The 23,404-nt window shown below is 43.3% G+C and overlaps 2 protein-coding genes across 2 annotated transcripts; one reads left to right on the plus strand and one right to left on the minus strand.

Annotated features, from left to right (window-relative positions):
* Nucleotides 1-3,088: 3,088 nt before the first annotated feature.
* PTTG1 (PTTG1 regulator of sister chromatid separation, securin) lies at nucleotides 3,089-12,557 on the minus strand. Its single transcript, XM_075273485.1, has 6 exons — nucleotides 12,538-12,557; nucleotides 9,266-9,369; nucleotides 7,478-7,647; nucleotides 6,685-6,766; nucleotides 6,246-6,404; nucleotides 3,089-3,168 (listed from the first exon to the last, which is right to left on the minus strand). Exons 2-6 carry the CDS (start codon nucleotides 9,351-9,353, stop codon nucleotides 3,089-3,091), a joined length of 579 nt encoding a protein of 192 aa, XP_075129586.1. The 5' UTR covers nucleotides 9,354-9,369; nucleotides 12,538-12,557.
* Nucleotides 12,558-16,853: 4,296 nt separating this feature from the next.
* On the plus strand, nucleotides 16,854-22,361 carry LOC142205022 (putative pituitary tumor-transforming gene 3 protein). Its single transcript, XM_075276367.1, has 5 exons — nucleotides 16,854-16,941; nucleotides 18,081-18,205; nucleotides 20,707-20,791; nucleotides 21,167-21,316; nucleotides 22,291-22,361. Exons 1-5 carry the CDS (start codon nucleotides 16,866-16,868, stop codon nucleotides 22,359-22,361), a joined length of 507 nt encoding a protein of 168 aa, XP_075132468.1. The 5' UTR covers nucleotides 16,854-16,865.
* Nucleotides 22,362-23,404: the final 1,043 nt, after the last annotated feature.

Below are 23,404 nucleotides of genomic sequence, written 5' to 3' on the forward strand. Positions count from 1 at the left end.
ATGCAACAGTTAGTGGCAGCTGCTACATCCCCTGATCCTCCAAGTCATGTGACCAGGCTGCTGGGTCTTACAGAACACAGCTTAAAGGGGTATTCCCACGTTGCATACTCACCAGTCTTCACTGCTGTAAAATCATCTTTCTTCCTGGTTTCTTGCGTCATTTGGTGGGTGGGGGTTTCACATGCAACCTGCAGTTTAGCTCCGCCACAAATTAGCATGTAGCTCCGCCCACCCATATTGGACTATGAAGTACAGGCAGCAGCAACTCCATTCTGTGTTACATACAGAGACTGCCTGTCTCTGCCATAATGAACACAATTGAATTAGCTAGCCTGATAACTAGGAGAACAGAAGAAATGAATGCAGCGCCTCTCCTCTGAGTGCAGGGATCTAGGTCACGTGGTGTAGACACGAATAGCTAGATACACAGGCTGGCTCCCTGCACTTAGCCCCTCCTCCCTGAGAGCAGCAGATACATCACTTGACTTTTGAGCAGTTAAGTCAAGGGATGTGTCAATTAATTGAATAAAGTAAGATAGTGGACAAAAGTTTTGCTGAAGCAGTGCATTTAGGAAAAGTCTTAAATCCACATTAACAAGCAGAATAGATAGGATCCTTGTGATGGGACAACCTCTTTAATCCATACTAAATGCAGTTTTACCTTGTCTGGACTGACTAGAAACCACATGTGGAGATTCCAAGATACAAAGATGGACTGTTGTAATAGCCTAAATAGTTAGGAGACTTTGCACATAAACCCCTCATGCTGCCTTCACCACCTTCCTTGCAGGGAGCATTCATTAGGATTCTTTTGCCAGGCCAGTGCAGGTGTAATTCACATTTCCAACACATGGCGGCTGCCAGACCAGCTGAACTTACTTCTGAGTCCCCTCCTGGTTATAGCTTCAAACAATACCCTTACAATGGCAGCATCAGATGACATCCCCAATCCTCTTGTACCATTTCTAAAAGGGTGTTAAGGAACCTTTAGTGTCCTCTGGTGGTTTTATATACTGCTGGCAGAGCATTGAAGTCAGGTTTTTTTTTTATGTACCGTATTTTTCGGACTATAAGATGCACCTTTTTCCCCAAAATTTTTTGGGCCACCATAGCAACCGGGTTTCCGCTATAGACAGAGGCCTGCAGCTAATGCCCACAATTTGAATGCATTTAATTTGTGGGCATAAAAACCTTATCCCCTTCCCCCCAAAGTGTAGAATACCCCTGGGGCCAGTCACCAGCCACATACCTGTAACATAAGCCGGCTCCTGTGTGGCGGTATTGTAGGAGCCGACCTGTTCTGGTGACAACCTAATGAAGGCTCCCAGGCCTGTCACTGCTATATTACCATTGCGGCTGGTCCATGACCATCCACAATAGTAATGTATAGAATCTACCATAGACTGCAATACACTTTTATTGCTGTCTATGGAACTTGCAATCAAATGATTGCAGGTTCAAGTCCCCTGGGGGGGCTAATTGTTAAAAAAAAAATTTAGATCATAGATAGATATATATATATATATATATATATATATATATATATATATATATATATATACACATACACTATCTCACCTCCCTTCCCTAGAATACATATAAAAGTAGAAAATTACTTTGAAACACATTAGGAATCCCTGTGTCCGAAAATGCCCGGTCTAATATTTTTCCTGTACGGTGAACATCAAATCAAAAGTGCTAAGCCTGCCGGGTTTTTTCACCTTTTTGCCTCTGATTTAAATAAAAGGTGATCTAAGCAACAGACATTCCCCAAAATGATATACCTAAAAAGTACATCTGACCCCGCCAAAAAAAAAAAAAAAAAAACCCTGTACAGCTGCAGGGTCCACAGACTCCTTGCAGATGTTCCTGGTGGGATTCAAACCCAGGGCTCCAATGCTGCATCACTGCTGGGCAGCAACACCTACCCTGAAAGTACAATGCTATTGGGGTAGTATGCTCCTTACAACCCAGCAACAATGCTAGGTTGTAAGGCTGGCCTCCTGACAAGTGACTTCTGTGCCAAAACCAACAGCACTAATATCTCCTGCATTCATGGGCACATTTGGAAAACACAGCACTAAATTCAGTGCACTCAGCTTTCTAGTGGTGTATAATCCTGCAGGTGCCAGAGGATGCAACGTACTCTATAGGTCCCACATTGCATTAAACCTTAAATTACTAAGAGCAGCCATCTTTCCACTGACTGGTATGTACCATAAGAGTGACTTTCCTAGCCAAATAATTCAGAGTCTGGAATTTTAAGCTGAATTTTTCTTACTGACCAGATTCCTCACCTGTCAGGAGGTTTTTTTCTGCCACCTATTCAATGAGAGTTACCAGGTGGAATTTTCTGGGAGAGATGCTCAGTTTTTCCTTCTAGCACATACATAAGCTGACACCCATTGAAATTAAAGGGGAATTAAAGGGATTCTACAACTTACAAAAATGTTTAATAGCACATAGAATAGCCTTTATGATAGAGGCCATTCATCTCCTTCCTTCATCTTGAGTGTCTGCACTGCTGTTTTGAGTTTCATGTGTGCCCTGAGCATTGCAGTGCTGCCTTTCTTCAGCATCATTGGCACTCTTACAGGCAACCACAAAATGGCTGACAGCGCATGCAAAGGTAAGAGATGACTAGCCATTATAAAGGCTATTCCTACATGCTATTAATTTAAAACTTTAGTGATAGAATCCCTTAATGTAGGCTGGTTTCAGATGGAGTTTGCAGCAAAATTTTGCTACGTGTCAAGAGCAGACAAGGTGCAGTTCTGAGCCGTGACACTTGCTACCTCTGCTTTGAGCACAGACTCAGGTCCCCTGACCTTAACACCAAAAACTGCTTCTTGTTCCAGGAATGGTGAGGGCTACGTAAACCTCTCAACTGTACTGGAATAGAACAAGTCCACTATCAGATGCTAAGAACTTCAATTGGTGGTGAAAGATTCTTTTAAGATACAGAAGCAGAAAACCCTTTTCCCCAAATGCAAGGACCTCAGATATGACAGTTATCAACTAGAGTAAAACAACTTTATTAAACTATGTACAGTACACATTAACAAGTCAAGGAAATAAAAAAAAAACTTTAATACTGAAGTATTGGAGGCATCTCCACCGAGATCTCTTCTAGAGTGGCCAGGAAAGATGGGAGACTGTCAGCAGCATCTGGAATGGACAGAAGTAGAGGAGGGGAATTAGCAAGAAGGTTGTTGGGGCTGAGAGCTGAACTACTACATTTAGCATCAATGGTTAAAGGGGTTGGCCACTTTCAGACCAATATTGACAAATTATACAATAAAATATACAATTTACAATAGACTTTCTGTATCAATTCCTCACGGTTTTCTAGCTCTTGGCTTGCTGTCATTCATACTGTTACTTCTAGAGAAACTGTCCATGGTCATGTGATTAGCACAGGTGCAGCTGATTACCAGGCAGATGTCTGATTAGTGCTGTGACTAATGAGTGGCACCTGTGTAATCACATGACCATGGTCAGACTTATCCTCTAGAACAGAATGAATGACAAGCCAAAATCTAGAAAACCGTGAGGAATTGATAAAGTATATTGGAAAATTGTATATCTTATTTACATTTGTCAATATTGGTCTGAAAGTGGCCAACCCCTTTAAGTACCCAACAGGGAGGTTTAGTTTCTAAAAACTTCTGCAATGTCTTTAACACCTTCTGTAATAGTACGGCGCTGCTGGGAAGGACTTCCTGCAAACTGCTGTAATACTATGGCGGCTGCATGGTGCGCACACAGACCCTGTGTGCGCACCATGCCCGTGGGTGGCAGCTGTAACATATGGCTGACAATGCCCTCTAACACCCGCGGTTGGAATCGGGTCCGATTGTGGGTGTTAACCCCTGAAATGCTGGCGGTCAAACATGACTGCCGGCATCTCAGGGGTTTCTGTACATAATGGTCCCCCGCGACGGTTTTGGGGTGCCGTGTTGGTAGTGGGCAGCCCGGGGTCTGATCAGTGACCCCAGGTCTGCCCCATGCCGTCCCCTCCACTTACCTGGTTGATCCTGCCAGGAATGGAAGCAGTCATCCCATGCGTCTACACAGGATGACTGCTTCCTGTGCTCTGCAATACACGTGTAACATGTGTATTGCAGATACATATAGTGAAGCAGAGATCAGCAGATTACTTCAATACCCCATGGGGACAGGAAAAGTTATAAAAAAAAGTTTAATAAAGCCCCAAAAATCCCAAATAAGATGTTATGTAAAATAAATAGAACACATTACATATTTGGTATCACCATGTCCATAATAACCTGCATAAAATTAAACCATTTAATGAGATCATAAAAAAAAAATTAGAAAACCGCACAAAATTATTCACCACCTTTGCCTTACAAAATGTTCAATAAAAAAAGTAATCAAATGGTCAGATGAAAACCAAAATGGTACCAATAAAAAAAGCAGAGGTCATCCTGCAAAAAAATAAGCCCTCAACCAGCTCTGTCTACCAAAAAATAAAAGTTATGCCTTTAAGATGGTGACAAAAATTATTGATTTTTTCCCCCTAAATTGAATTTTATTCTGCACAAAGAGCAATGAATTAATATAAGATATTGCCATAATCATACTGACCCGCAGAATAAAGGTAACATGTTACTTATGCTGTACATGGAAAAAAAAAAAAGCTAAAAAGCAATGCCAGAATTGATGTTTACTTTTACATCCCACCGAGAAAAGTTAAAATGTATTCAATAAGCTACAGGCACCCCAAAATGGTGGCATTGAAGAGTACATCTAATACCGCAAACACCAAGCCCTCATATGGCCACATTGCCAGAAAATAAAAATAAAGCTTGTACAATGTGAAGACAAAAACCCCAAAAGTCGCCAAATTAGGACATAAGTGGCTGCGACTAGAAGGAAATGTATAAGCTGTGCCAGTGTTTTCAGGGGACCCCATATTTAGAGCTTTGAGAGATAATACACCAGCGCTGATCCCCAGAATGCCCCTCTTCCCCATCCGTCATAGGAGCTAGTGGGAAAATAGAATGGGATTTGGTGTACCCAATTTACTCTGCACAGCTTACATATTCACTTCGGGGTTACTAATGCTCACTACATCACTTGAAATTCTTTGAGGGGGCAGTTTTCAAAATGGGGTCACTTTCTAGAGGTTTCCACTGTTTTGACTCAAGGGCTTTGTAAATGTGACATGGTTCCTGAAACTGATCGCAGCCAGATCTGCCCTCTAAAAGCTCCTTGGCGCACCTTCCCTTCTGCGTCTCGCTGTGCGTCCATATAAGTTTACACCAGGGGTAGGGAACCTTTGGCTCTCCAGCTGCTGTGAAACTACAACTCCCAGCATGCTCCATTCACTTCCATGGGAGTTCCCAGAACAGCAGAGCCAATATGCATGCTGGGAGTTGTAGTTTTGCAACAGCTGGAGAGCCGTACGTTCCCTACCCCTGGTTTACACCCACAAGTGAGGTACTATGGTAGTCCGGAGAACTTGCATAACAAATTGTGGGATGTGTTTTCTCCTTTAACCCCTTGTGAATGTGCAAATTCTAGGGCTAAATGAAATTAGTAAAATAAATTTGAAAATGTCACCTCCATTTTGTATTAATTCCTGTTAAGCACTTATAGGGTTGAAATACTAGGTATATGTTTTGGCTTATTTAAGGTGAGCAGTTTTGAAAATGGGGTGATTTATAGGGGGTTTAATACACAGGTCTTTCAAAACGCCTTCATAACTGGATTAGTCCCTTAAAAAATGGGTTTTGGAAATTTCTTGGAGCGTCTGAATATTGTTGTTTCACTTGTAAACCTTATGTCTGTAAAAAATAAAAAGGTGACTAAAGTTTGATGCCGACATAAAGCAGAGATCTGGGACATGAGATTTATGATATAATTTTGGCGGTCTGACTATCTGTATGCAATGCACATCATTTCAAACTTTATAAAATGCATATTCAAAATTTCCACCAATTTTCCTATTTTTTTCATAATTAAACACAAAACATATCAACCAAAGTTTACCACTAACGAAGTAAAACGTGTTACAAAAACGATCTCAAGATCACTTTGGTAAGTTAAAGCGTTCCAAAGTTATTGCCACAAAATGACATGTCAGTTTTGAAAAATTGAGCTTGGTCAGGAAGTCAAAAAGTGCCATTGGCGGCAAGGGGTTAAGCCAACACGTCAAGCAGAAGGATTAAGACAATATTAACGTAGGGGAGAGGTTAATTAAAATTCAGACCATTACTAACCTGCTTCCCAGCTAAAGACAGGAATTTCCATTGGGACTGGATCTAGACTTATGAGGGAGTCAAACTTCTTAGCATCATTCACATTGACCATAAGACCAACACCAGCCAGAGAGAGATGACTCAGTTTATGTTCTTCTGGAACATCAAAGGTTTCAAAGTCTGCAAGACAAGAAGTCACAAGTCACAATTAGGAGTTTGGGTTTTTATAAGTCCTGTAACTGTAATAAAGCCATTTGCTGAGAAGTTAGACAGTGTGGAGCTCCAAACTAGTCTATGGGCTCAGTATAGCTTATAAAACACTCAAACCTCCAAACTTGTGACCACCATTTACAACTTAGAGCATTTTACAAATTTCAAATGAAGATAACAAAAATCTGTATACAGAGAATACTAAAAAGTCAAGAGCGTTTATCCCTTTAAAAAAAATACAAGAGAATACCTGCAGGATTGTAGGGAACAAATTTCTCTATTTCAGGATAGTGCTGCTTGTCAGGCTTAACAGATGTTTCAGAGACAGAAACCTAGAAGGAAAACAAGTGCAAAAAAGTTGACATTTCAGCCCTTCATATACTAGATTTGTAGTATTTTCTACCATTGTTTGTGGTAGACTCACAAAACACTAGTCATTTGAAAGTCCCTGCTTTTTGCAACATACTGTATATACTTGAGTATAAGCTGAATTTTTCAGAAACAGTTTGTGCTGAAGAAGCCCCCCATGGCTTATACTAGAGTCAAGCAAAGAAAAAAGTTTTTCTGGGGAGGGGGTCTTTACTCCAAACTTATGCTACCCGTCACATGACCTACTCTTTGTCCCCATGTTACTACATCTATGTGCTCCCTTGTTCCTCCCACAGTAATGTAATATAGGCTCACCAATGGTAGAAAGCCATGTTTAAGTCTGCTTAAGATACTTACCACCCTGAATGTTCATAACCATCTCCGACTGCTGCTCTACTATTACTGACCTATACAATGACAGCCAGGCCTGCAGTCTAAGCCCCAGCACCACTTCGACTAGGACAGTACTAATGTATACAGATTATAGGCTGTATTATGGGAAACCATTAATGTATAGACAATTAATTTCTGGTCTTAAGATGTTGCAATGGCAAGTGCTTTATTTTTTCCCATAGCATTTGGAAAGGTCAACATAATTTGTCTAAGGTCAGATTGATCATCTGTTTAGCAGGCAGAGGGTGCAGTGAATGAGTTCAGTTCCACTATTAGAATACCTTTTTAGCAGATGGTGCAAGCTTCTTGACTTTAACTTCTTCTTTCAGAGGGTGCAGAGTCTTCTGGTTTGTCACCTGCTTGTTGACATTTCCCAGAGCTTTTCTTGAAGTTTTTTGCCCTGATGTAGAGCTAAACACTTTGCCTTGGTGGTTTCTGATAAGAGGCTTTCCTTTAGACAGAAAAGGGAAGTCCAAAACAGTAATTAGTAAAATTCATGATGAACATTACAGAGCAAACAAGGCTAGAGGGCCTTCCCAGACTGCAGGTAGTTAACAAGGTTAGTTATTTCAATTTTGGCTGTAATTTTAAAGGGATTCTATCATTAAAATAATTTTTTTCTTCAATCACATGTAGGAATAGCCTTAAGAATCCCGGTTTTCATCTGTATGCAGAGGAGTTCTCTCGCAGCACTGGGGGCGGTCCCCAGCGCTCAAAGAGCACTGGGGGCATCCCCAATGCTGCGAGAAAAGTCTCCAGCGCTGCCTTCCGGAGCTGGGTTCAAACACCTGCACAGTCAGCTCTGCCATCGGGCCTCAGGCAGAGCTTACTGCGCATGCCTACAGGCCACAAGAAAAAGGCCGCTTTCAGTGTAAGCAGGCATTTTTCTTGTGGTCACAGGTATGTACAGTCTGCTCGATGCCTGGAGGATTGAAACCCAGGACAGAAGACGACAGGTGGAGGGCATTCCAAAAGAGAAATTGCTGGAGATTTCTCTTGCAGCATTGGGGACACCCCCAGTGCTGTGACAGAACTCGTTTGCATACAGACAAAAACCAAGATTTTTTACTGAATGGCAGCACAGAGAAGACATGTAAAGGTAGGAGAAGAATAGCCTTAAGGTTATTCCTACATGTAATTGAGAAAATCTTTTTTAATGATAGAATCCCTTTAACAAGGAGATCTTAATATTTCTGGCATCTTACAGCACCAGCCGTTATTCTTTGAGATCTCCATCTAAAGCCCTGATACCAAAGATAGTTTGTCCTGGTCATATAAGCAGAAGACAAGCCATTAAGGCTGGGTTCACATCTCTAGCAAATAGTTGGTGATCATAGAAGAACTACAAGTCCAACTTTTGTCCTGTGGTTTCAGTTGAGGAGAATGGACACCTGACAGCTTCTGTTATAGTCAATGGAGTCTGCAAGGCCCCATTCACACCTGCTATTTTAGTGGTTAGTTATGGGCCTCAAATTAACACTATGGTCATGTCTGGACTCACGAGTCATGCAGATGGCATGTACCCATTGTAGTCTAAATCACAATTGTGCGAATGCTGGCCGGCAGCCATTTTTGGGAAGCCACTCCTGCATTGAACTACAAGAGCAGCCTCCCAAAAATGACCGCCGGCCAGCATGCGCAGTCAGCTCTACTAGTGTCTCACTGGCAAAGCTAACTGTGCAGGCATCGGAGGTGACGCAGGAGGAAGATGACAGAAGGGGAGGATCCAGCTGAAGATAGAGGCGTCGCAGGATCGTGTTCTCGAGCAGCAACAGGAATGCCCCCTTTGCTGCCAGAGAACTAATTTGCATACCTGTAAAAACCGGTATTTCTAAGCAACGACGCGGCGGAGATCACATCTAAAGGTAAGAGACGAATAGCCTTTTTAAAGGCTATTCTGATATCTTATCCACAGGAATAAAAAGGTTTTAATGGTAGAATCCCTTTAATGATCAAAAACCAAATAAAGAGGAAGAGTGAACCTAAACTTAACAGTTTAACAGAGCTTGGTTCCAAGCCTTACCATATATAATATGAGATGGTTTACTAGTTTAACAAAGACTACTTACCAACACTTGACAACGTGACACGATCTTTTGCTAAAAATGTGGAAGCAACATCACCGTTCTCCTGGTCAATGAAGATTCTGGTGGCCATTTTCAATTAAATTTTTCTAAGTAAGATAGAAAAAGCAATTCTGACATCTGACTGATACAAGAACCCTTTCATCCACAGGTCCAGTCACCTAAGTGTTTTGCTGAAGCAATGAACCGAATCCCCCAGAAGGCAGCTTGTCTTCAGGTATGTTAGGCTGGGTTCACACTACCGCTGCTGTCTTCACCGAGGTTTCTGTCATAAACCCCAGAGAAACTGGATAGGAAACTGCCGGCAAGCTGTTCCCCGTCTAGTTTCCCCACCGGACAGAGTGGTTGTCTGAGCCCGGCTTTACCAGCCCAGCTTGTATTACACAGCAGACTCCAGAGAGGAGTTAAGCACATCATTACATACTATGGAAGATGAGAGTCAGGAGGAACAGAGAAGGGGTCCCATTACTCTGCTATTGTCCATTACTGTCATGGTACAAAAGATATGGATATTGTGTGAACATAACCCAAGGTTAGATGCACATTAGCACTCACTGTACAGTGAGTTTTTTTAATCCCAAAACAGGTAAGGCCCTGTTCACATCTGCATTCAGGGAGTCTGCTTGTGCACCCCCAGAAGGAAACCTATCCCAAAACTAAAAAGTTACCTAAGGAAGCCAGCAGACCCCCATAGACTAATAGGGTCCATGTGGTTTCTACACAGAAAAAAAAAAAAAAAAAAAAAAGCAGAACTAACCACTGTTCAGGCTACAGCCCCAACATTGTGGAAACGCAGCTTTTCTGTTGTGGTTTTTTGAGCCAGAGACAGTAGTGGATTGAGCAGAGAGAAATATAAAGCAGGGTTCACACTACCATTAGATTCTGTTATGAAAGTGTCAAAAAAACAAAAACAAAACACCATAATAGACATTAACTGATGTTAATGTGTCTTTTTAATGGAGGCACTTAATGGATCAGTAAAAAAAAAAAAAAAAAAAAAGTTTCGCTGCAGAGCCCAAAACGCTCGCACTTCAAACCCATTCAAATGAATGGGTTTGAGAAATGCCTGCAAGTTTCCATTTCCTGCCCGAAACCTGCAGAACGGAGGCCAGGACGCAGATGTGAATAAACCCTGAATGCCTGTTTTTTTTAACTTTTTTGCTGTTTATGCTTTGAGCATGCGCATAAAATAAATGGACACAATAGACAGTTACGCTGGGTTCACACCAGCACCTGATTTCTGTTTTCAGGTTTCCATCTTCTGCAGAGAGAAGATGGAACACACACACTATCCATTTACTCAAACAGACAGAAGTCCAGCATGTAGTTTTTTTTTTATCAGCTTGAAAAAAAAACAAAAAAAAAAAACACAAAGGACAAGATAAAATCCCATTGAAATGTGTAAACTGCAAACAGACCAGCTAATGTCCACTGCTAAAATCTTGTACAGACAATAGCCATGGACACTACTAATAAGCAGACACTAACTGTAGTGTGAACGCCCCCTAAGAGCTTCCTATAGAGTTTCCATTTTTAGCCACATGGCTTTGGCTCAAACAAAAAAAAAAAAAAAAAATTTCCACAGCACGGGGCATTAGCCTATGTGCTAGTTCACACGTGGACATGGAGGAGGATTTTGACAGCGGAATCCACATCATAATCCTCCTCCATACAATGTAAGGGCTCGGTCTCTGTTCTGCAGGTTTCCATTTCCTGCACAAAACAGAGGCAGGATACGGAAACCTGCAGGACTCTGTCAAGCCCATTCACTTGAATGGGTTTGAAAGATGTCCAGTTGTGAGCGTTTTATGCTCTCCGCCACAAAACTTTTTTTTTTTTTTTTTTAAATTGGACATGCAGTACTCTGTGTCCGGTTTTAAAAAACCGCTTTCGCGGTGGAGGATAAAACGCTCTCCAGTGCTCACAGCCGGACCCGCTCTGACAGCTTTCCGTCTTCTGCATGCAGAAGACGGAAACCCGAACGCAGGTTTGAACCCAGCGTTAGTCTGTAGACTGCTAGCTTTTTCTTTTAAAAAAGCAGCGACATGACCCTTCAGGCGTTTTCCACCTGAAGAAAGTGAGGGCTAGTTCACACGTGAACTGCCCGCGCGGGTTTTGACACAGAGAGAGACGCGACGAGCCGCATCTCTCTTGTCAAAAACCCGCCCGCCGCGACCATCGCTGTCGCGGCTTAACCCTCTGCTGTCGGCTCAAATGAATGAGCCGACATAGGAGGGAGCTGCCGGGGGCGGAAGCCACGCGGCTGAGACTGCGCGGCTTCCGCCTGAAGAAAGGACATGTCCTTTCTTTTCTCCGCTAGCAGCAGCTCGCCGCTAGCGGAGAACAGAAGCCCGGCGGTCTCCATAGACCACCATTATAAGGGGAGGTTTTGGACGCGAAATCCGCTGTCAAAAACCTCCCCTTATACTCACGTGTGAACTAGCCCTAATAGAAGTGAACGGGAGGCAAAAACCAGTTTTTTTTTTTGCAAAAATAAGTGACACTTTTCAATAAACTGCACAGAAAAAAAAGTGGGTTTTTTCAGCCCATTCACTTTACAGGAGGGGAAAACAGCCTGGCTTTTTTAAATCTGTTTTTACAAAAAAAACTCCAAAAAAAACTTGGCAAGGCCCAAAAAAACCTTCCTAATTAGGAAGCTTTTTTTTCCAGTGCCAAAATAAGCCACACATTATTTACATGTGAACTAACCCTAAAGCAGGTTTTCTATTTTTTGTTTTTGGTCTGCAAACAGAACCAAACAAAAAGCTATTGCAAACCTGACATGGCGTTATGCAGCATTGTTTCTACACAGGAATTAGTAAGACTTGTTCTACTATACTCCAGACACCTGATTGCTTTAGGTAAGTTATATAGTAACAGTTTTGAGTTTACAGTGTGAATTTGGACTGATAGTTACTTTTCCTCCCGGTAGAGGGACCTTAAGGAGTGAGCAGTAGTCAGTGACTAATATGAGAGTCAGTACAAGCTTGTAGCAATCCCGGTGTGGGGAGGCTACAACTCCCAGCATGCTACACACCATAGAAGATATAACAGCACACTGGGGGGGGGGGTTGTAGTCTCCGACCAGCTAAGAAACGGCAGTTTACGATTACACAGCAAACCATAACCGAGGTACCAAACCCCTAGCACGGCACAAATCCAGCACAGCCCTCCCCAACAGCTCGGTTACTAGTACGGGAACTACAGCAAGACCCAGCTATACAGCGGCCCCAGGACCGCCAGTGCGCACCACATACCGTCAGCTCAGCAAACACACTCAACGCTGCAACGACTTCCCGGCACCAGCTTTTAAACGCAACAGCGCGTCCTCATTGGCTGGGCTGCCGCGCCGCTGTCGGATGATTGGATAATGGTATGGAGCGTTCTGATTGGATACAGAAAAGTGACGCGCGCACACAAAGTCTCACAAACTAGAGCTACATGGCGAGCGCTTTTGCGGCTGCGCAGACCGTCGTGTCGTCTTTTCATTCATATTAGGCCGCGAAGAGCAGAAAAATATCTGGAAAAAGATGCAAAAGTATAATAAAGTGCAGCAAGCAAATAAGCCCCCAGAGGGCGCAATGTATGCTATTAAACCCACAAATTGCTTAATAAAAGTGTCTCATTGACTTGTATTGGGTCCTTCTAGCGGTGGAAATGGCCAAAAATAGGACACGTTCTATTATGTCACATGTATAAGGGTCAGTTCACACGTGAAAACCGCCTAGCTTATTTGTGCGAGGTAAAAAACCTCGAGGAGTTTTTTTAACGCTGTTTTTTGCATTCCATGCGGTTTTTGACGAGGTTTTTGACGCGGTTTTCGCTAGCAGTTTTCGCTAGGGTTTTTTTTTCCTATATGTGCTATAGAAACTGCAGGCGAAAACCGCGCGGTTTTTTGCAAAAAACCGCGCGGTTTTGTGTGTAAAAAAACGCGCGGTTTTTTACCGCGCGGTTTTCGCCTCCCATTCACTTCTATGCAATTCTTCAGGCGTTTTCCGCCTGAAGAAAGGTCATGTTGCTTCTTCAGGCGGAAAACGCTAGGAGGAAAAAAAAAGCTAGTCGTCTACATAGACCACCATGTTAAAGGAGAGGTTTTTGAAGCGAATTCCGCTGTCAAAAACCTCCCCTTTGCCCACGTGTGAACTAGCCCTAAGGGTGCATTCACACTGAGTAAACGCTAGCTTAATTTTGTAGAGTAAAATTACACTTGTAAATTTTGCTATCCCATTGACTTCAATGATATTTTTTTACAAGTGTAAAAATACGCCTGTAAAAAATACGCCTGTAAAAATACGCCTGTAAAATATCATTGAAGTCAATGGGATAGCAAAATTTACAAGTGTAATTTTACTCTACAAAATAAGCTAGCGTTTACTCAGTGTGAATGCACCCTTAGAGCATTCACACGGCGTAACGTGCCGCGAGATTTGGCACGTGTACGCCGCGTGACCCTTTGCGTGCCGTACACGCTCCCATTCATTTCAATGGGAGCGGGGAGCGTATGCGCCGCGCTAGTTTGCGGCCGTGAATAAATGCATGGTCGCAAACTAGCGCATACACTCCCCGCTCCCATTGAAATGAATGGGAGCGTGTACGGCACGCAAAGGGTCACGCGGCGTACACGTGCCAAATCTCGCGGCACGTTACGCCGTGTGAATGCTCCCTTACTCAACAAAAAAAACAGAGGTGTGATAAGACAAACAATAGGCCTTCATTGTTCTCATGGCAGTTTTTCTCAAGGTCTATAAGGCTAAATTCACACATTGGATTTTGGTCCGGAATTTGAGGCAGGATGCCGCCTCAGATTCCAGACCAAAAAATGGCTATCCGCGACTGGTTGTCGGTGCAGTGCATACAGTGCATCCGCTCCGGATTAGGCCCAAATGAATGGGCCTAGTCCGAAGGGATTGACGCACCGCGGTCTCCTGCTGCTGATTCCGCCGCGGAAGATAGGGCACGTCGCTTCTTTTTTGCACGAGCGGAAAAATTAAATGCCCAACTCCCATTACCTTCAATGGGAGGCGGTACTTTAATCCGGAAGTTGACGCGGAATCCACACCAAATTCCAGACCAAAATCCGCCGTGTGAACTAAGGCTGAGTTCACATGGAGTGTTTTGGTCAGGAGAAAATCTGAGTTTTTTGAGACATTTTTGAAGCGTTTTCCGCCTGAAGGGTCCATTCACACGGAGGAAAATGGTGCTTTATTTGGCACTGAATTTTCCACGCTGAAAAAAAAGCCTACCATTGATTTCAATGGGTGCCGCTAGCTTTTTTTTTTTCCAGTAGCGGAAAAAAAAAAAAGGTTACATAGGACTGTATGGTGAGGCGTTTCATTGAGGAGGATTTCCAGGCGGATTCCGCCTCAAATTCCTGACCAAAAAAACTCAGTGTGAACGAGCCCTTTTTAGGGAGCATTCACACAATGTTAACGCTCCGCTCATTCTGAATGTAAAATTTGTTCAGAATGAGCGCGTAACAAGCAGCTCCCATTGATTTGAATGGGTGCCAGCATACGCACGCTACCCATTCAAATCAATGGGAGGCTTTTTTCCCTATTGCTTTCAATGGGGAGCCTTCACATGGAGTAAACGTGTGTGTATTTTTTGCAAAATACACATGTAAAAAGACACGTGTAAAAATGAGGGCCCCTTCACACGGAGTAAACACGCATGTATTTTGGCAAAATACACGTCAAAATACACATATAAAATGTCATTGAAGTCAATGGGAGTCTTATTTTTACACGAGTAATTTGCAAAAATACACGCGCGTTTACTCCGTGTGAAGGCTCCCTTAAGGGAGCCTTCACACGGTGTTAGGTGTGCTCATTCTGATCATAAAAACACGTTCAGAATGAGCACGTAAAAAGCAGCTCCCATTGACTTGAATGGGAGCCGGCATACGTGCGCTCCCTATTGAAATCTATGGGAGGCTTTTTTCCCTATTGCTTTCAATGTATTACACGCAATGGGGAACGCACGTATACCGGCTCCCATTCAAGTCAATGGGAGCAGCTTTTTACGCGCTCATTCTGAACGTGTTTTTACGATCAGAATGAGCGCAGCGTTACATCGTGTGAAGGCTCCCTAGGACTGCTGTGTTTGTGACTTCTAGTTGGAAAAAGATTGAGCACTGACAGATTTCTTTGCATCTAGAATTCACAGTCACAGTATTAGCAGGGTTGAGATGCCACCAAATCTTTGGTAACGGGTAGCAGTAGCCGCAGCTAAAGTTGCAGTGTAAGCCCTGGGCTTAGTCACACAGCCATTAACTACATCTCACAACTACATCAATTTGTAGTGTAACTGTCTGTGGTTTGTTGTAGTGTGGTAAAAACCACATGAGGTAAATACGCCCTCCCCCTGGTTGTAAACCCTACCATGTTATTACTCTATAATTACTATCCAGGTGGGGGCAATTCCATGTAAATGATATAAGGTAGAGTTAGTATAAAAGGGCCTCGAGCAGGTCACTTAGTGCATTCTCTTACCGTGAATTGTGGTTGTTGAGTAAGTATAATATGTTTGTGATTGGTTTGTTACTATTGTGAAGGTTTTGCTATGTAATGTATACTATATGAGCTGCTAGCATAGGAATGGGAATTAATATAGGTGTAGTTTGGTTTATCTGATATTTTGGTGTTAGGCCAGCAGCTATTTGATGCTATGACTCCTGGTAGGAGGAAGTGGCTCTGTAATGCTCCCTCACTGCTGTCTATATACAATACAGATGAATCAGAGTTGTAGTGTTTGTAGTTGCAGGCTTGATAACAAGTCATACCTTGGTACAACATCCTTGATGTGAGTCACATCAAAGGAAAAGCAACTCCTGGCAATCTTTACCTACCAACCTAGCTACAGTAATGTGACTTGTGGAGTAACTCTACCAACTAACTGCTGGTTCTTATCTGGCTTGGTAAAGTCATGCTTTAACGTAGTTTTGTCCAAAAAAACCTTTCAAGTTATGTGCTCCTATGAAGTATTCCTGACATAGCAAAATTGCCTAGTAACATTAATAAAATAAGCCTTTGTTTGAAATTTACATGGACCCCTTCAGTGCCTCCCCACGTGCAATGTAATGGCCATCTGTCAAAGTTGCCCCCTTCCCACGATGCCTCCTATGTGGTAAAATGGACTCTGGTTTATGGAGCAAGTGATAAACAGCATTCATTACTTGCCACTCGGATGGGTTAAGGGTTCCAAGGGACTTGGGCTATACAGAAAGTGCACCACCTCATTCATCCCAAAGAGCACTGACAGTATAAAGCCCCCATATTAATAAAATGAATGGGGGGGGGGGGGGGGGGGAATTAATCAGTTGCGTCAAACGTGTGCCTCCCAAAAAGCACAATGCAGATTGCAAAGACCAGAGGCTTGACATGACAATATGGATCTGGAAGGAATTTTTACTTGCAGTTCTTTAGCAGGCTAAACTTGGTCTGAAAATGGGAATGGGAGAAACTGAAGCCCCAACAGCTTTTGCATCAAGATCTTTCTGCTATTGTAACCTGTGCCTAGCATAGTTAATATGTTATTTACTAGAACTCTTCATATCATTTTTTTTTTAGAATTTCAAGTAAACATAATGGATATCTTCATGCAGCTGGAAAAAGAAAATGGAGATCTCTTTATCAATCCCTCCAAGCGTAACCAAAGCTCAAGTAAGTTAGTTCGCCATAAATTTAGGGCACAATGTTGCACTAGTCCAATGCCTCAGACTGTGGGTTTACAGAACATAGTGTACCCATAGGCTATAGATACCATACATATGGTTGTGTCCAGAGGTGTAACTATAGGGTGTCCAGAGGTAACAGTTGCTTCAGACCCTTTTACAAAGCATACCTCTATTCTACATGGAACAAGTAGGGTCCCAATTTAGGCTTTTGTAATGGGGTGGGGGTCTAGGAGCATCAAGATACCCTGCCCAGTATTTCTATATACTGATAGTGTCCATGCTTCATTGGATTCTGTACTGTGTGAGGGAACCTTGATCACTTGTGCTGCTCTAAAACAAATGGGTGTTGTCTCAAGACATAAACATGCGTATCCCCACATACATATTGTGAACACTTTCAGGTGCTAAATGAATGGCTTGGCCTACTTATCACTGGTAAACGCTATGGCCCTTCATATCTCCTAAGGGTAGTGCTGGTGATATTCCCACTAGATGAAACTTTGCTAATGCAAGAATAAGGGAGCGTTCACACTACCGTCGGTGTCCGACATGTAGTGTCCGCTCCTAGTGTCCACTCAAAATCTGTCACGGACACTAGGAGCGGACACTAGATGTGTCCGTGACACCTGTCATTCACTTTAATGGGCATCGGGTGCGTTCTTTTGCACTCCGTGCCCGTCCTTCTCTGTCCGCAAGAGAAGATGTCCGACTTCTCAAGCGGACAGAAGAACCCTGCATGCACCCTGCTTGAGAAGTCGGACATCTTCTCTTGCGGACAGAGAAGGACGGGCACGGAGTGCAAAAGAACACACCCGATGCCCATTAAAGTGAATGACAGGTGTCACGGACACATCTAGTGTCCGCTCCTAGTGTCCGTGACAGATTTTGAGCGGACACTAGGAGCGGACACTACATGTCGGACACCGACGGTAGTGTGAACGCCCCCTTACTTATAATGCAGTAGAAGGCTTGCTGTTGGGTCCATTCTCGTGGGAATCTTTCTTGGATCAGGGATCACGATAGTTGTAGTACAATGAATATTTAACTTAAAATCCAATTCAGTAGGTGGCAGGGTCTTTAAGCATATGGAATATAAAGGTATACCGATCCCTGATCTTCCTGCAGTTGCTCGACCTTCTAAACGGCTGCACATGAAGACACACAGCTCTGATACAGCTAAAGTACAGTCACTCAGGAGACCCCTGGGAAATGTGAACCAACAAATGCAGGACAGGTACACCTCAACTAAGGTGAGTAAAACTTTTTTTTTTTTTTTTTTTTTTTTTACTATAGGGCTAAATTTGAAGGTTATATCCCACAGCAAAAAGAAGCACTGCAGGATAAATTGCAACATTGCAGATCTTCCTGCAGCACTTTGGATAAAGTTCGCAGAGGTTTCCTCTGGACTTTCTGCTTCAGTTATATCTATAGGGAAACAGTCAGTGTTTCTATACATATATTTGACATGCTGCAATTTCCAAAATATTACTGTCTATGGAATCTGTCTGCAGGGTGTAGTTTACCACAACATGGGGATGCGATTTGCTAAACTTCCATCCACATTGTTATGACGATAAAACACTGCCTCTTTTTCTGCCATGGGCAGATCATGGTGTCAAAGCTACCGTATATACTCGAGTAGAAGCCGAGACCCCCAATTTTACCACAAAAACTGGGAAAACTTAATGACTCGAGTATAAGCTGAGTGGGGGAAATGCAGCAGCTACTGGAAAATATCAAAAATTAAAATGGCTGGAGTTTTTGGGTGCTGGGGAGGGGGTGTTTTGGTTGACTGCCTGCCCCTTCCCTGAGCTTGAGGATTCCCCCCACTTGGAATCCAGCCTGGTTGAATATAGTATATCTTCAGTGCTCCTATTAACCCCTTCCTGACAGAATAGGAGCACTGCAGATCCCCTATATTCAGCCTCATTGTCAGTTTGAATTCCAAGTGTGTGTGTGTGGGGGGGTGACCGTCATATCATCTGTGGCGATACATGCTGTGCAGCAACACTCTCATATCATGCTGATATGACTGATGGAAGGCAGGGGGTGCAGACTCTCAGTTCCAGGAGCATTATTCTAGGCTGGTGAGCACATTCTGGTGATTGTTCAGGGGCAGCTGCTCGTCACACTCCACCTTCAGCTGCCGCCAGACCAGCAGGGAGTACCATCTTCCTGTGGCTGGGTCTTGTGTATGGTTCAGGGACAGCTGCTTGTCACTCTCTGACTTCAGGTGCTGCCGCTCTGGACCTGCTGGGAGCGCCATTTTCCTCTGGATGAGTATGGTGATGGTTCAGGGGCAGCTGCTCGTCGCTCCGCGCCTTCAGCTACCGCCAGTCCAGACCCACGGGAAACTGCCACGGCTCCAGGCGCTCCCTGTGGGCCTGGAGCCGTGACTGCTGAAGGCGGTACCTGAGCGGCGCCATATTTCCCCCCCATATACTCGAGTATATACGGTATCTGCAATTCTGGCCTAAAGGCGTTGTCATACTAGAGGGTCTCTGACCATAGTGGCATACATGCCACACTAGCTGATCAAGACAGAATGGCAATGTAAAGAAGCTTCCATAGCAAACTAGGCATTATCTGAAAGTGTCAAACTCATTTGGCTTTGTGTGACACTTGCAATCTTAATGTCTAGTAGAGAAGGGGCTGTAGGAAACTGTATACATGTAGTCTTCTCTTCTGTATTGACTAGATTCTCGGCTCTTAATGATAAGAACAGTGGCGTAACTACCACCATAGCAGCGGTAGCAGCTGCCACAGGGCCCGGGACATTAGGGGCCCGGTGACAGCTGCTACCGCTGCTATCATTATGCTCGGAGGTCTTTTCGGACCCCCGAGTATAATGATCGGGGCCCCCTGTTGGTGGAATACTTTCCACCAACAGGGGGCCCCGAAGCTGCAGCAACGGCTGAGACACAGGAGCTGCAGGTCTGGCTCCTGTCAGCGCTGCAGGACGTCCCCCCCCCCCCCTCTCCCCCTCCCTTTCTCTGCTGTCCTCTGCCCACCAATGAGAGGAGGAGGCGGGGCTTATCCCTGCCGTCCAGCACAGAAGAGAAGAGGAAGAAGCTGCTCTAGGAAAATGAAACTGAAGCTACACAGGTACGTACTGGGGTTACTTATTACTATCAGGCATTTGGGGGGATTACTTGTGTTTTAGTAACTCCATGTGCCTCATAGTAATAGCAGTTAACCCCATCATCTCCCTCACATTAACCCCTCTTTGTCTCACCATAAGAGTTACTGATATGTGAGACATTTGGGGGTAATAGTAATGAAGATACTTTATTATTACCTCCATGTCTCTCACATATCAGTAACTCTTATGGTGAGGCAGACAGGGGTTAATGTGAGGGAGATGATGGGGTTAACTTCTATTAATATGAGGCACATGGAGTTACTAAATTGTAATGCACAGGACCAGATTTTTTTTATCCACAATTTGTCCTGGTATAGCGGTCAGCGGTGACAGTATTAGTCCTGTAGGGGCCACTAAGGGACATAATACTGTGTGCAGGGGGCCACTATTGGGTATAATACTGTGTGCAGGGGTCACTATTGGGTATAATACTGTGTGCAGGGGCCACTATGGGACATAATAGAGCGCGCAGGAATGCATAGGAGGGACTCGGTCGAGATCTTCGGTGTCGGGGGGGCCCCATGTCAAAAGTTCGCCACGGGGCCCCGCCATTCCTAGTTATGCCACTGGATAAGAATGCATACAACTTCAATGTTCCTTTATGTCTAGGTGAAGCAAAGAAATGACCAGGTCCATCCCAAGAATAAGACTACTTATCCTGACATTGAGACTTTCATCCCATACAATCCTCTTGGTATGTATAGTAAATCTTAGTTTAGTTGTATGAAAACACTTTCACATGAGCTAGTAAAGTGAAATGGAATATAGACTTTGAGGCAATTCTTAAAGGGGGTTTTATCAGGTGGTCCTACTGTATGCTCCTATAGATCAGGTCCTTGTGCTCCTGCAAGCTCAGCATTTCCTTCACTTCATAGACCTGGTACTGTGCACTTTGTAGCTCCTCTTGACTGAAACTGATCAGGCACTACATTCACATGCACCATGGCTATATGGTATACTACAAGGATTACTGTAGATGCTTCATTACACCTAGCATGAGGACTGGCTTGGTAACTTTAACTCTGTTGCAAAGGCTCTGCTGATCCTCCTCCTTCTCACTGTTTGTTAGCTTTTGAGACCTCTGATGTCCCTGAAGAACACAGGCTGAGCAATCGCAGGCTTGCTGGGGTCAGGCTCTTTATATCAACCGATGCAAAGCGGTTTGAGGCACTTACTGACCCAATTCTCTCACCAATGGAAAATGAGTTGATAAACTATGGTAAGTGTCTTGAAGACTGACCACAACTGTGCTACTAAGACTGCTGCACTTTAGAAGAGGGGGGGGGGGAGGGCCTTCTGGCACTTAAAGGGGTATTCCCATGATGCTTGTTCACTAATCTACAGGCTGTTGTGCTCTCTTCACTTGCTGCTTTTCTCAGCACATTGGTGGGTGGGGTTTCACTTGCACGGGATTGGTTGTAATTTAATTACCACAGTGTGAAGCTGATGTAGCAGAGCTGGATTTGAGTCAGTTTGCATTACATACAGAGGTAACTGACTCCCCATCTCAGCTCTTATCAACCAAATTCAATTAAACCAACTGATAAGAGCTCAGAAATCCTGGAGCTCTCTGAGAAGCTCTGCTACTTAAAAGACAAACAGCTCAGAGCTGCTCCTAGCCCCTCCCTCCCCCTGAGAGCAGGCAGCTACATCACTTGACAAATGAGCAGATAATCCCAAGGGCCATAGAAACGCAGTGTAAACAATGAATTGAATAAATTAAAATGGCGGCCAAACAAAGCAGTTTTAATAAAGCAATGCATTTAGAAAGTCTTAAACTATTTATAAGTATAGATAGGATCCTTGTGATGGGACAACCCCTTTAAACTGCCCTTTAGCCTTTAGTCAGATGACTTGTTAACCAAAACTCCAGTTGCCCAGATTTACCTTTGCTAGACAGTGGCATGATACTTTTATCTAGTTAAGGCTATAACATATCCACTAGCTAGACATTTTGGTGTAGACTCAAAACAAAAGGGACGTGGCTTAAATGTGCAACTTTCAGGCTGCTTAACATTAACTAGGGCTAGTAGTCAGCAGAATGACTTCATTTCTGACCATGTGCCATAGGTCCACAAACATGGGAATATAGACTGAATGATTGGTGGAACCTTCCAACAGAAGTATTAAATGGGTGGGTGGGTCAAACTAATGCATAAGCTGAAAGTGCCTTCATTTCCTTGTCTTTTCTAGATGCGTGGGAGACCCTCAGTCCTGTGTTTGAAGACTTCGCTATTGCTTTGCCTCCTGTCTGTGACTTTTAAAGCACTTTGTAAATGTATTTTAACTTATAAACTCTAACTTATTAAAGTTCTATTTTTTTCTTTTTAATTGTCTCCCTTTATTTTTCATGTCCTCTAAAAGCAGATGGAGAGGGTACAACTGAAGATCACATACATGTACTAAATGCATTTTCCTAGGCTTTTCTATCTAAGATAACAGAACTGGCTAGTTCTTTTCCAGGATAACTACAGAATAGTAATGAAGTCTGTTTGTTTGTTTTTTTTTTTACAGCCCATTGTGACTAGATGGACTCTTGGTTTTATCTGAGGCAAGACATTGTAATTTTTCAAGTGGCTATCATATGCCCCCACTTAGATGATATGACTAGCTTGACTGGTCCCACAAACTGCTGTACAGCAGATGAACACTCTTATGTACTGTGTGCTCTATCTGCAATCTGGTCAGTGTGCCTATTTGGCCCATGTCCACCATTGGTGCTACCTGCAATGGTATGGTCCATGTGTAAATTTACAGGATTACACTATGAAAAGGCAAAGTGGACTCAGTCATACTCTAGGCTCCAATTCAACAGGGTGGTTAACTGGCATCAGGCATGTGTTGCCACAAGTCTATATAGTTACATCCAGTTCAACATTTATATCTTTACATGGAAGGCTATGGGATGTCTGTCATCTAATGCATCTTGTACTGAAATAAAGAACAATTAACTTAAAATGCACCACTAAAGGAAAATATAACAATCTACAGTATTGTAAATGCTGCACTGTAATTAGTGGCCTGACAACAATTCAACTAGGAATGCTACTTCAGTAAAAGCGCATGACTACACTGTAATGTAATAGACCACTAGATGGTGCATGCATACTGAGCATAACTAATATATTGGGTAAAATGACTTGTATGGGAAAATTCCCATAAACATAAACTATTCTGGATATATAATAAACAAAATAGTTAAGTCCTAAACTGTAAAACTACAGTATGTTTACCTAATACCATGATGTGGGATTATTGCCAAATCAGTATATCTCTTCTAAAAGGAACAGTCACAGCTTTTTGGAAT

The sequence above is a fragment of the Leptodactylus fuscus genome, chromosome 5 (assembly GCF_031893055.1).
Source record: "Leptodactylus fuscus isolate aLepFus1 chromosome 5, aLepFus1.hap2, whole genome shotgun sequence".
In the NCBI taxonomy this organism is placed as follows: domain Eukaryota; kingdom Metazoa; phylum Chordata; class Amphibia; order Anura; family Leptodactylidae; genus Leptodactylus; species Leptodactylus fuscus.